This window comes from Pteronotus mesoamericanus, unplaced genomic scaffold (genome assembly GCF_021234165.1).
Source record: "Pteronotus mesoamericanus isolate MK-2021 breed Mesoamerican mustached bat unplaced genomic scaffold, CSHL_Meso_final contig_100, whole genome shotgun sequence".
Taxonomy (NCBI): domain Eukaryota; kingdom Metazoa; phylum Chordata; class Mammalia; order Chiroptera; family Mormoopidae; genus Pteronotus; species Pteronotus mesoamericanus.
In genome coordinates, this window is record NW_026554999.1 from 14,028,248 (window position 1) to 14,042,772 (window position 14,525).

At 34.7% G+C, this 14,525-nt stretch overlaps 1 protein-coding gene across 1 annotated transcript in view; it reads right to left on the bottom strand.

The window, feature by feature from the left end:
- Positions 1 to 14,525, bottom strand: part of NEMF (nuclear export mediator factor) — a 54,582-nt gene that overhangs the window by 6,363 nt on the left and 33,694 nt on the right. The window contains exons 17-26 of the mRNA XM_054593938.1: positions 13,615 to 13,718; positions 12,195 to 12,257; positions 7,069 to 7,181; positions 5,664 to 5,721; positions 5,148 to 5,206; positions 4,941 to 5,061; positions 3,550 to 3,829; positions 2,756 to 2,798; positions 2,564 to 2,613; positions 684 to 837 (exon numbers count right to left, since the gene is read on the bottom strand). Of these exons, the coding sequence (XP_054449913.1) occupies positions 684 to 837; positions 2,564 to 2,613; positions 2,756 to 2,798; positions 3,550 to 3,829; positions 4,941 to 5,061; positions 5,148 to 5,206; positions 5,664 to 5,721; positions 7,069 to 7,181; positions 12,195 to 12,257; positions 13,615 to 13,718 (1,045 nt within the window). The remainder of the gene's footprint in view (positions 1 to 683; positions 838 to 2,563; positions 2,614 to 2,755; positions 2,799 to 3,549; positions 3,830 to 4,940; positions 5,062 to 5,147; positions 5,207 to 5,663; positions 5,722 to 7,068; positions 7,182 to 12,194; positions 12,258 to 13,614; positions 13,719 to 14,525) is intronic.

Below are 14,525 nucleotides of genomic sequence, written 5' to 3' on the forward strand. Positions count from 1 at the left end.
ATTAACAATAGTGTAGACAGATAAATTGTGGCAGTCATACAATGGAATGCTACTAAGCGATGCATAGGAACGACTTTTACATACAACATGCATGACACACAGTATTGAGTGAAACATGCCAGACAAGAGTATGTACCATGTGATTGTTTTTATATAAAGTTAAAAATGGGTAAAATAATCTACAGTGATTAAGAATAATTTTTTTGGCTCTGACCAGTGTGACTAAGTTAATTCATCGGGCATTGTCCTGAACACAGGATAGTCGCCAGCCTAGGCTGCGGGTTCAGTCCCAGCAGGGGTGTGCACAAGAGGCAACTTGATAGATGTGTCTCTCTTACATTGATGTTTCTCTCCGTGTCGTTCTCCCTCCCTTCCTCACTCTTTAAAATAAATATTTTTAAAAAGAGTAATTTTTCTCCCTGGCTGGTGTGGCTCAGTGGATTGAGCGCCAGCCTGTGAACCAGAAGGACACTGGTTCGATTCCCAGTCCTTGGGTTGCAGGCCAGGTCCCCAGTAGGGGGCACATGGGAGGCAACCACACAGTGATGTTTCTCTCCCCCTCCCTTTCCCTTTCTCTAAAAATAAAAAAACCAAAAATCTTAAAAAATTTAAGAGGAATCTCACAACTTTATTTGTGAACCATACAGTACTGATTTCAACAATTCACCCCAAAGTTTTATTACCTTTTGTCCTCGCTTCATTGGCTGCACAGCTGGTACATTTTTGCTTGTGTTCTGATGAGTTTCAATGTGTAGAGCATTTTCTTTTTCTTTTTCCTTTCCCTCTATCATTTCTAAATCCCCTGAGTCACTTGGAAGCTTTTTCTTCTTCAGTTCCCTAAAAATATGTGAAAAAAAAACCCATCTAATTTTTAGAATTTCAAATTTTAGTGTCCTAAAAAAATTACATGGGGAAGGGAACATGTAAAACATAAAAAAGACCATGGCTTCTGCTTAACTTGATAATCACCAGGCTACTGTATACAAAGAAACACAAATCATCACTCAGGAAAAAAGCTTTATTTTTTTTCTCTCATGGATTTATCATTCTTTTTGTCATCCAGGCTCAACACACTGTCACCCCTGACTTATCCTTACTCAGTGGCTACATTCAGTCCCTCGCACCTTGATGGCCAAGCACTGGGATTTGTAGTCTTTTTAATCAATGTGGCTTTGGCAGATTGTAGGTAGTCAATAAAAAATTTGTCGATTGGCTGGCTGAATAAGTGGATAAAAAATAAGCAGATTACGAAGGAAAAGGAAATACAATTACTATGGTATTTTTCCTGTGCACTCTGTATTCCCATAGTCACTGCCCTAGGTCAGGACCTCATCACTCCCCAACTCCGTCTTCCTTCACTGATTCCCCCAATAATCTGTTCTATATGAACTTCTAGATTAATCTTACTTAAATATTTACCTATGTCACATTTCCATTCAAAATCTTCCAAAAATCCTCCTCACATTATGTTCAGGATAAAATCCAGAATACTTAGCTTGTCATGCTAAGTTCTCCACACATGGTGCAAATTCATTTTGCCCATCTTACCCACCAGGTCACAAACACGAACTTTCTGTGCCTTCCACCTCAGCCTATTTTTTAAAATCATTTCTTCAAATCACTATGTGTGCTGCTTCCAAATTCTTGCTCCCCTTTGTTCATGATAATTCTCCTTGATGACTTCATGTCCTACCTTATTATCATCTTCATTTACCTAAATGCTAATATATTTTCAAGGAACACGTCTGATGGTATTTCCCAAAACATCTGAACTCACAGCAACTTCTTACTCCTCAACTACTGTATCACTTTCCGGCAACACTACAGCTGACCCTTGAACAACAGAGGTTTGCACTTACATGTCCAGTAGAAGTGAACCCATGCAGTCCAAACCCATTGTTGTTCAAGGGTCAACTGTATTTTCAGTCCGTGGTGAGGAACTGACAGATGCTGAAGCCCGACTACAGTTAGGTAAGGATTTTCAATTGCATGGGGGTCAACACCCCTCACCCCCCATGTTGTTCATGCGTCAAATGTATTTACAGATTATGGCTATTTCCTGAATCCAGGACTCAAAAGCTTCTTGATGACATTAACTTTATATGTTACCTCTCTGTATACTAGTTTTAATCTCCTTCACCCACAGTAGATGTCTCAGTTGTCCCATTTCTTCTGACTCTACCTTTCTCCTGGCCTCCCAAGACCTGCTATATGTAAAAACAAAAAACCAAAGTCTTCCTTCTTATATAAAACTCTGCTAATTAATTTAAGTATTCCTATTTATTCCTGTCAATATTATCCTAAAATTAGTCTATTTAATACTTTGTAATTACTTTATACATATTTATGTAATAAAAGGTCTGTCTTGTGTTACATGACCTATCTCATTGATTATAGTAACAGATAAGGTCTAAAATAGAAAAACCTAATAGAGCTGAATACTAAAAACTACGTAAGATTTATGTTAAATCTTGGTAACTTTAATGACATCTTTAGAACAGCCAAGTGATCTGTCATAACTGAATCATCACATGCTTTTCAGTTAGATAACACAAATGTTTACCTTCTTTCCTTGGCTGACAAATGTCTCCGGCTCTGTAATTTACTGTCACTCTATTAAAACAAAAAATAAGCAAATACAAACAATAACATCACTTCCATGAATTTTTCAAAAAGTAAAAATTAAAAAGTAGAAACTTATTTGATTCATTGAGAAGGACATGATGTTCTTCGGAAAACTTTGAAAATAGCTTACCATATTAGAAGATTCCTCTTTTGAAGCCAATTTCTGGAAGGACCTATGAAAAGAAGTGTCCACTAGCCTACAGAAGGCATTGATTTACAAAATCCCAAACCATTCCCATATCGTACTTTTAATTATTGAAAATCTTAAATATTTTCAAATTTGGAAAAATTAAGAAAAAAATCATCAAATGGCTCATTTCCTCATACTTTTAAGTTTATTCTTAAATAACTAACATGTACTGAACACTTAAAACATGCCGGGCATGACCAGCTGCTTTACATGCATATAATCTTCACCAAAACCCAAGGACTGGGAATAACGTTCCATTTTCACCAAGAAGAAAATTGAAGCTTAGACATAAAGTAACCTGCCCAAGGATATACCCTAACACTCAGTTCTGGTCTGACTCCTAAGCCATTCTTAACTACTCCAATGATAGTGCTTTTATAACTATGTATCGTTTATTTAGTCATCAGTAAGACATAAAAGACTGAAATACCCTATTTTTTGGATGGAACTGCCTTTCTTATGTTATTAGTATTTATAACCATTATTTCATTTTTGACCTAGTTTGGCCACTTTTACATTTACTGTGTTTTTCTACCCTGGGTTGTGAGAATTTCTTTAGAGAGATCTACCCCCTGTCCACCCCCATTCCAATCAAATTGTGAAAAGATAAAAAGACCAGAGAGCAATGGAGAGTAAACACACTAAGGTCAATCTTGATATTATCTTTTTAAGGATTAACTCTTCATCATTCCCAGCTTACAAAATAAAACTTAAAATTATAGTTTTAAAATTACCTTTGGGGCTGAAGGTGAGACAAGTCAATGGAAGTATCAGGATAATTTATTATCTCTTCCCCTTTGTCCTTCATGTCACCAACAGATTCCTGATCTTTTACCACCTCTTCCAATTCTCCTTCGTCTTCAGAGCTTTCTTCCTGCATTAGTTCTTCATTTAGCTCATCTCCACCACTCTGAAGATTAACATCCTCCTGATCAACCTGAGTCACAAGTTCTACTTCCACGGGAGTTTCTTGTAATTCCTCTTTATCTTCTTCACTACTACTCTCACCTCCATCTGTAGAATTACCACCAGAAAAATAAATTTTCTAAAAATTCAGGTAGCACCTGAGTGCTACCACTGAAACAAAGCTAGATGATTTCCTTGAAAACTTCAAAAAATACTCAATTCACTCTTTCTGTTTCTCCAAAAGATCACCAGAAAATGCCCAATCATCCCCAAAAGATGCTCTGATTTATACAAAAGGATGTTCTGTATCATGAATTGGTTGGCATAAATGATCTCTAAGATCATTTCAAATAAAAAATAAATTTATTGCACACTGCAACCATTTCTAACACAAAAACTGTAACTTGTCTTTGTTAGGTTATTTCCAAAAAGGAGGACAACAGAAATAAGTCTATAAATTCTGCTTTTGTTATAATTAGCACCTGAAATGAGAACTGGCACACAGCAGGTGTTCACACTATGGCTAAAGGAACCCTGTCTAGCAGTTATAATACAGTCTAGTTGTCTCACCTGTAACATGGGATCCCAGCACTCATCTGACAAGGGTAATTGTGAGAATTCAATAAAAAATAATGTAGATAAAGCACTTTATATAGTATCAGGAGCACGGTGAAAATTTTAAAAGTAGAAACCTTGTAGTACAATAGCAGTCGTAAATGAAACAGTGCAGTATTATCCCTAAAAAAGAATGATCCTAGGGGAAAGGATAACTATAAAAGTAACTTAGATATTTTCCTTAGTTCCTTTGGGTCAATAGGTAAATTCAGTCTAGAAGCCATAGTTACTCTCTACTAGAAGCATATACATTATTAAATCAAGCTAAATTACCATAAAGGAAATTGTACTTGTTATAAACTCATCTTTGTATCACTTTTAATTTGTAAACGCAAAGTAAATGCTCACTCACATTCATATGTTACCCATTAAATATTGAAGTATTACTATATAAACATATACTCAAGTATATTAGTTATGGATCCAATTACTTTGTAGTGAAATTATAAGCATATTTACCATTTCCAAAAACAAAATTCAGTAAAACTGATCCTTTTTTTAAAAAAATTTCAATTATATCAAAGGAGACATGATTTCCTAAGTAGGAATTCAGAAGCAAAACTAGGCAACAGAAAACATCATAAGCTACAAGTCTGTACACTACCTAGCTGTTCCATTTCCTCTGATGCGAAATCACTTGTGCAGCTTGCCAGCGTCTCCATGTCTTCATCCTGCACTCTGACTTTTCGTTCACCCCGATGTCTCCAAACACAAGACTCCTCGACCTACGGAAATAGTTCTTTTTCATTGATGGAACTTTAGGTGAGGCTAATGAAAATCAGAAAAAAAAAACAATGAAGATGAAGAGTACCTTAAAGAGGAAGCTAAACCCCATCATTAGATATGATGGAGGAAGAAAATTCTTTTTTCCTACAAAAGATAATATACATAAATATTTTATAAATCTGTTTTCTTCATTTTATGTTTGCAAGATATCTGACACCAAGAGTTACATTTGTTTTGTCTTTTCTCTGCCATGAAGGAACATTTATCATTTATAGAAATTGGCATTATGTAAGAAATAGGAATTTAGAAAAATATGATTGCTCTTATCCTTTGGATTAGTCAGACCCTGAATATAATCAATTTTTAGAAAAAGTCATGTTGTATTTTCTTACCCTTACAACTTTAAACTAAGTGCAAGTACATTCTCATCAATTAAAAAAATACACGTAGATGACATGACAAATGCTAAATTTGCCTCAGAAGAGGAAAATTTTCCTATTTCATAACAGACTTCATGTGTATACAATCAAAATTTACTCGTCCTGAGAATATTAGCAGATGGTCCTCAAACCTGTCTTCATAACCCACTGACAGTCATTACCTCTTATCATGAAGCTTCCTGTTGTCAAATATTCTCCAGTTGGTGCTGTTTTAGACACCTGAGGAAAAGAGTAATAATACATTATAGTACTCTTGTCTTAAGAAATACTTGTAGAAATCTTTTGCACTTGAGAAAGTAAAGTCATATTCAAGTTAGCAGCACTGCAAAGTTTGTAATTTAGCATAAAATCTCAGCACTGATGGAACAGATACCTCTCTTCGATGATGGACATACCCTTTGCTGTAACACAGGGAAAAACACAGGAAAAACACATAATAAAGAATATACTACATCGATAATTTTCAAATGCCTTAAATTAGAGCCAGGACTGGTCCATATACTTCCTCTAGTGTGAGATACAGTGAGAAGAAATAGTTTAATAAGTTTACTATAAAACTATATTTACTAAAATTCAACCGTATTTATTAAATAATATCCTTTCCTGAGATACTTTTTTTGGTAATAAAATAACCTTTCACTTCAGGAAATAAAAATGATAGATTTTAAAAAATATATTCTAATTTGTCAAAATAGAAAGTGAGCAAGATAATTCCACAATTTTAAAAAATTTTATACATCTGTGTAACTCCCAAATCTGAGAGTACCTATTAGCCATAGTTATTACGTGAGAGATAAAAAGGATACTGAAAAACCTATTAATAAAAGAATTAAACTCACTTTTATAACAAGACTGAGTCAGAAAAATCTGATATCACTTCTGAGATCTGATATTAATTTCCTAAAAACCCACTATCACAACATAGCAGAAAATAATACCAATAGATAGAAAAATGAAACTAAATCTAAGGAAGGATAATGGTATTGAACTTCTTCTACCATAAGCTTTTGGACCTTATAAAAACATATTATTAATTATAATTCTTGAAAGTGTATATTAATAGCTGTGATGTCAAATATGGAATGAAGCATCATCAAGTAACACAGCATTAACCACAAAGAGGGACAATTACTAAAAGCAAGTGAATACAAAACCACTGAATATACCTACTTTTATGGAAGGGCCAAAGAGAACTCAGATAATTCCAACAAATATGAATAGGAGAAAAGCCTTTGAGGTCAATATAGCAACATAATTGAAACACCCTACCCCGTATAATTGCATGGATCACTCTTTCTTCATTTAGATCTCTACTGCTCAAATCTTACTTTCCCAGATGCTTTATTCAAAATGGTAGCCCTATTACTCTATAGCCCCTTACTCTGCTTTAAAAAAAAATCTTTACAGCAATTGCTACCTGACATTATGTATTTTTCTCCACCACCAAAATATCAGCTCCATCAAGGTAGGTAGGTACTTAGTTAGCCTTGTTCACTCCTATGCCCTCAAAATTTCGTACACGGTAGCTCGTAATAAATTTGAAAAAAAAACCATAGCCATTTTTACCTGATGATGGTACACCCACCAAGCACTAGTGATAACTCGGGCATCCCAAGCAGCACTGTAGCAAAGTGCCATTGTGCCAGCTTCAGTCAAGGTCCGAGGGGGAATCGATTCTCCTGTAATAACATGCTACAGTGCTTCAGTACCAAAGTACAGATTTTGTACAGACAAGATATGAAAATCACATGCATGACAGGGTCAATCTTTTTGTATCTCAAACACTAATATTCATTTTTATTTTAGTATTATAAAAAGTTACTATTTTTATTAAAAATGTATTTACATAGCAGGCTTTTAAATGGATAAGGAAAAGTTAGAGAATATCCTCTCACTTATATCAATAATTTTAACCTCATTCCAAAAAAGATAATTTTTAAAATCTATTTAAAACTTGAAGACTTCCAGAATTACTAGATTGCCTAAATCATTACAATGAAGAACTTATTAACAACATATCCCTAGTTAGATTTCAAATATTTTAAAATTGGGATATAATTCACATACCATAAAATTCACCCTTGTAAAATGTACAGCGTGGGGCAAAAGTAGGTTTGCAGTGGTGAGTATGCAAACAGAGTTTATTCTTGTATTATTTATTTCGTACTACTTTCCATATGGACAACTGTAAACCTATTTTTGCCCCATCTTGTACAATTCAGTGGGTTTTAGAATATTCATAAAATTATGCAATCATTACCACTAATTCCAGAATATTTTCACAATCCCCCAAAATCCTATATCCATTAATAGTCACTCTCCATTTTCCCAGCGCTACCAATTGTGACTAACTTACTTTCTGTTTTTATGGATTTGCCAATTTTTGGAATTTCATATACAGCTGATCTTTGAATAAAAGGAGTTTGAACTGCATGGGCCCTCTTATACACAGATTTTTTTCAGTAAATACTGTAAATCTATTTTCTCTTACATTTTTATTTTAAATATTTTATTTATTTTTTAGAGAGGGGAAGGGAGGGAGAAAGAGAGGGAGAGAAACATAGATGTGTGGTGGCCTCTCACATGCCCCCTACTGGGGACCTGGCCTGCAACCCAGGCATGTGCCCTAACAGGGAATTGAACTGGCAGCCCTTTGGTTCATAGGCCGGCACTCAATCCATTAAGCCACACCAGCCAGGGCTTCCTTGTGAGTTTCTTAATAACATTTTCTTTTCTTTAGCATACTTTACTGTAACAATACAGTATATAATACATATAACATACCTAATAGGTGTTGATCAACTGTTCATGTTACTGATAAGGCTTCTGGTCAACAGTAGACTATTAGTAGTTAAGTTTTGGGAGAGTCAAAAGCTATACATGGATTTTTCAACTGTATGAGGGTGAGGGGATAGGGAGGGGAGTGGGACGGGTCATCGTCCCTAACCCGCCCCTACCCCAACTAGTTCAAGCATCAACTGTAAATGCAATCATATGTGTTTGGCTTCTTTCAGTTAGCATGTTTTAAAGGTTCATCCATGTTAGAGCAAATTTTAGTAATTTCTCTTTAAGTATGAATAATATTCTATTAGATACTCATTTTGTTTATTCATCAATTGACGGACATATGGGTTGTTTTCATATCTTAGCTATTATAAATAATTCTGCTATGAATATCTGCAAATAAGTTTCATGTGGACATGTATTTTCAATTATCTAGGTTATATACCTAGAAAGAGAACTGGTAGTATATGTTTAACTTTTTGGGGAATTGTTATACTCTTTTCTATAGCAGCTGCATCTCCATTTAATTTCATTCAGTGATTTTTTTGTAGTTTGGGGTATGTATCTTGCATTTATTTTTGGCAAATTTGCTCCTATTTTATTCTTTTTAATACTATTATAAATGGACATTTTATTAAATTCCTTTTAGACCCTGGCTAGTGTGGCTCAGTGGATTGAGTGCTGGCTGGTGAACCAGGGGTCACCAGTTCAATTATGCAGCAGTGCATAAGGATTCCAATCTCTCCACATCCCCAACACTTGTCTCATTGTGGTTTTTATATGCATTTCCCTAATAATGAATGATGTTGAGCCTCATATGTGTTTGTTAGCTATTTATATGTGTATTTGGAGAAATGTCTACTTGAACTGTTGCTCATTTTTAAATTGGGTTTTCTGTCTTTCTACTGCAAGAGTCCTTTGGATACTGGTCCTTTATCAGATAAATGATTTGACAGCCCCCAGTCTATGGGTTGTCATTTTCACTGTCTTGATGGTGTTCTTTAAATTAAGGTCTTAAATTGTGATTAAGTCCAATTTATGTTTTTCCCCCTTTGGTTGTTATGCTTTTGGTGTCATATCTAAGCAATAACTTTCTGATGTTGAAGACTTATGCCTTATTTTTGTATAATGAGTTTATAATTTTAACTTTTAAGTTTAGGTCTTTGATACATTTTAATTTTTATAAATTAGGTGTAGCAGAGGATCTACGTTCATTTTTTTGCACTTTGATATTAGTTGTCCAGCACCATTTGTTGAAATGATTATTCTATCTTCATTGAATGGCCTTGTCACTCTTGTTGAAAATCAACTAAGGTATAGCAACTCTTTTTATTGATCTGTCTGTCCTTATGCCCATGCCATACTGTTTTGATTACTGTTGATTTGTAGGAGGTTTTAAAATCATGAAGTGTGAGTTCTCCAATTTTATTCTTCATTTTCAAGAATGATTTGACTCATCTGGGTCCTCTGCATTTCCACATGCACTTTAAGATCAGCTTATCCATCTTTTATTTATTTATTTATTTAAAAAGGCAGGTGGAATTTGAAGGGATCACACTGAATCTACAGATTAATGCAGGAAGTACTGCCATCAAACACTTCCAGTCCATAAACACTTTTTTCCAATTATTTGGGTCTTTAATTTCATTCAGTGATTTTTTGTAGTTTGGGGTATGTATCTTGCATTTATTTTTGGCAAATTTGCTCCTATTTTATTCTTTTTAATACTATTATAAATGGACATTTTATTAAATTCCTTTTAGACCCTGGCTAGTGTGGCTCAGTGGATTGAGTGCTGGCTGGTGAACCAGGGGTCACCAGTTCAATTAAAAGTCAGGGCACATGCCTGGGTTGCAGGTCAGGTCCTCAGTTGAGGGCATGCGAGAGGCAACCACACATTGCTGTTTCTCTCCCTCTCCCTAGAAATAAGTACATACATACATAAATACAATCTTTTTAAAAATTCCTTTTAGTACTGTTCATTGCTACAGCATAGAAACATGATTGAGTTTTGTAAATGCTCTTGTATCCTAAACATTGCTGAACTTGTTTATAAATAATTTTTGGTGCATTCCTTAAAGTTTTAAATATCTTAAGATGAAGTAATCTGCAAACAGAGATAGTTTTATTTGTTTCTTACCAACTTGGATATTTTTATTTCTTTTTATTGCCTAATGGCCTAATTAGAACCTCTGTAAAATGCTCAATTGAATCCGCAAGGACAGGCATGCGTATCTCATTTGCAATCTTAGGGGAAAGCTTTCCACCTTTCATCAGTAAGTATGGCTGTTACCTGTGGGTTTTTCCTAGATGTTCTTTGCCAAGTTGAGGAAATTCCCCACTATTCCTAGTTTGTTGAGTGCGTTTATCACAAGTGGGTGTTGGATTATTGCCAAAGGCTTTTCCTGTATCAACTGAGATGATCATGTAATTTTTGTCCTTTATTCTATTAATATATTTTACTATGTTGATTCAGTCTTAAGGCAAACCTTGTATGCCTGGGATAAATCCCACTTTGTCATGATGTATAATGTTTTAATATACTGCTAGTTTTCAGTTCCCTCTTCTTTTCTTGAGGATTTCTGTGTCTATATTATTCATAAGTGATATTGACCTGTAGTTTTTTCTTGCGATGTCTGTCTGGTTGTGTTATTAGGGTAAAAAAGCCTTATATGAGAGTTAGAAAGTGTCCCATTTCTTCTATTTTTTTGGAAGACTTTGTAAAGGATTAATGTTTAATCTTTAAAAGTTTTGTAGAATTAACCAGTGAAGCAATGAGGGCTTGGGACTTCTTTTATGAGTAGGGTTTTTAAAAGGACTAATTCAATCTTTGGTTACTGGTTTGTTTTGATTTTCCATTTCACCTTGGGTCAGTTTTGGTAGTTTGTGTCTTTCTAAGATTTTGTCCATTTCATCAAAGTTACCTAATTTGTTGCTGTACAACTATACACAGAATTCCCTCAAAATCCTTTTGATTTCTGTGAAGTCCCCTCTTTTGTTCTTGATCTTAGGAATTTGAAACTCCTTATTTTTTTTGGTCAGTCTAGGTTTATCAATTGTGTTTATCTTTTCACAGAACCAACTATGTTTCCATTGATTTTTCTCTATTATTTTTCTGGTCTCTGTTTCAATCACTTCCACTATTCTTCCTCTCCCTACTATGGGTTATTTGCTTTTGTTTTTCTAGATTTTAATGAATCCAATTGTTACTAAATTGTGATCTTTCCTCTTTTTTATGATAGGTATTACCACCATAAATTTCTAAGCACTGCTTTAGCTGCATCTCGTAAGTTTTGATACATTATCATTTCATTTATCTCGAAGTATTTTCTAACGCCCCTCCTTATGATTTTCTCTTTAATCCATTGTTTATTTAAGTGTATTATTTAATTTCCCTACATTTGTGAATTTTTCAAATTTTTTTCTATTAGAAGTTTCCAATTTCACTCCATTATGATCAGAAAGCTTACTTTGTAGGATTTTAATAGTTTTAAATTTACTGACACTTGTTTTATAGACTATCATATGGTCTGTCCTGGAGAATGTTCCACATATACTTGAGATGAATGAGAATCTACTGTTATTGGGTGGGCTATACTAGAGATGTATCAGATCTAGTTAACTCACTATTGTTCATATCTTCAATTTCCTTGTTGATTGTTAAGTACTGAAGTCTTGAACTAATGGTTGCATCATCTATTTCTCCCTTCAATTCTGTCAGGTTTTACTTCATGTATTCTAGGGCTCTATTGTTGAGTTCATATGTTGGTAACTGCTACATCTTACTGACAGATTGACCCTTTTATCATTTAAAATGTCTTCCTTTATATTCACAATATCTGTCTTATATTATACTAAAATATTTTAACAAAAAGAATTAGAGTTCTGAATAGAAAGAAATATATTACCTGTTGGATTTTTAATTACACAGCTAGTAGCTCCATGAAGATCAGCATGTACGTAAATGTCCCCTTAAAAACAAGAAATGATACTCTGAATCCTGTTTTTTCCCTCAGTTAAAGTTATTTATTTATTGTTTAATGGGTTCAAAATCTAAAACAGATAAGAAGGCATATAAATTCCATCTCCTACCTCTGGGAGATTTCGCATAGGACTCCTCACAGGAAAGCAATGCTAATATGGTAGATTACAAAAATGGTCACAACTCCGTTCCCTTCCTCTATCCATATCCCCTTGCTCTGTGACAGTGAACCTTTTCCCATCAAGAGGTGGAATCTACCTCTCCATCCCCTCAATCTGGGCCTACCCCATGATTTGGCTTGGCCAGTAGAATGTGGCAGATGTGAACAAGTGCCAGTTCCCAGCCGAGGCCTTGAGAGGTCCTGTGTGCTTCCTCTCTTAGAAACTTGCTGAGCTACCATGAAGAAAGTCCAGGCTAGCCAGCTGGAAGGGTGAGAGACACATGGAGCAGATGAGCCATCCTACAAAGTGCAAAGGTCCTGAGGACTATGGATGTTTGACATGTATGAGTAGCAGTCAGGAGGCCAGACTGAAGGGAGAGGCTGGAGAAGAAGCCAGGATCCTTGTAAGCTATGATGAAGACTTCCAGTGATATTCTAAGTATGCGGTAGCAACGAATGAACAAAGGAACAAACGGATGAATGCAGGAGTAAATGGTCAACCAGAGAAAAGGAAAATGCGTTGCTCCTAGCAGGTAAAATGAGCAGCCATTGCTTGCTGTGGACAGGTCATCTGGGATTTGAAACTCAGAGAAGAACAAATCCCATACTGCTCCATGACAGGCGCAATTCACAATGAACAGAGCTCGAGAAGACAGAGAGCAAGTCCTGGGCACCATGTAACCTGATCCCTGTTGCGTTCTTTCCTGGGTCAGGATCCTTAGTGGGCATCAGAATAGTTCTGATGTTGATTATTGATTCCTGATACCCAGACTGATGGTTTAGCCACAGTAAGGCGGTGATTATCAGCAAACAAAAATAAATGAGATGTCTTACACTACAGGGGTCAAGTCCTATATCTGAAGGTTAAAAAAGGCTAAAAGGTTCAGCATGGAAAAATTGAGCTTTTAAAAACTTGATCTTCAATTACGTTGGAGGACTGAAGGTCATTAACATTTGTTAAAGTAGTAGAGAATCAAAAGCCCAATACTGCAGATTAGCTCAACATTACTACTTTAGGAATAGTCACCTAAAATGAGAATTAAGTGTTAAACCATAAACCACCGAACTCTTTCTACCACTTGAATTTGTCAAACAAAGAGGTTTAAAATGAAAATCTATACCTAATATTGATATAAGTGGTCCAAATACTTAACAGAAAATTCTTTAGAATTTTAATCTTACCTACCTTGTGTCAAGTATCTTTTCACGATTATTTCATTCTGTTGCTGATCTCGTCCTCCTATAATTAGATAGTTCTCTGAGCTAATGAACCACAGAAATTTCTCAAACCTACCAAATTGAAAGAACAAAAGTTAACATTTCTTTTCCTTCATAGCTGCCTAAATTCACACCCTTCTTACAAAGAAAATAAGACAGGAAGCTATCGTGTGTTATAGGTTAAGACAACTTGGCAGTTTGATTTTTCTTAAGACATGAAGTTTAATTTTAATGAAAACTTGTAATACAAGTTGCCATAAGATATTCTTAGGACAGACTGAGAAAGAAAGCACCTAAATTCTGTTTAAAAAATGTATATTCTTTCCTTATCTCCCTTTCATACAGATAGTGTTCTTAAAGCAAAGATGACTTATAACAATGAATTATACAAAGCAAAAGCATAAAATGTCTCATGGTCCCAAAGTTTAGCTTTCTTTCAGTGGCAAACTGGATAGGCTGTGGGACCACTGGTAAGGAAAAAAAAAGACAACTGTTTCCTCATTCTGTCCTCAATTAATCAACTGTTTACATATATGATATCCTTTACATTTATTATTATACAAAAGACCGAATATTGCCTTCAAAAGTGTAAAATTTTAACTTCTCTCAGGAGACAAAGTAATCTTGGTTTTCATGATTAATATATTACCATCACAATAGTAAGTAATGAGTATATATTTGTGTGACATTTAGAAAATGGCATTAAATAGTAATGAACATGTAATACTTCTTATATTACATATGACAACCAAGAAAATCTTTTTCATGATTTAATCTAGAATTTAGGAACTTCTGGTTAAAGATAATAAAGGCTGAGCATAGGCATTAAACTAAACTCAAAATATAAGAGCAAAAACATTTCATTCTGGTTTTCTAACC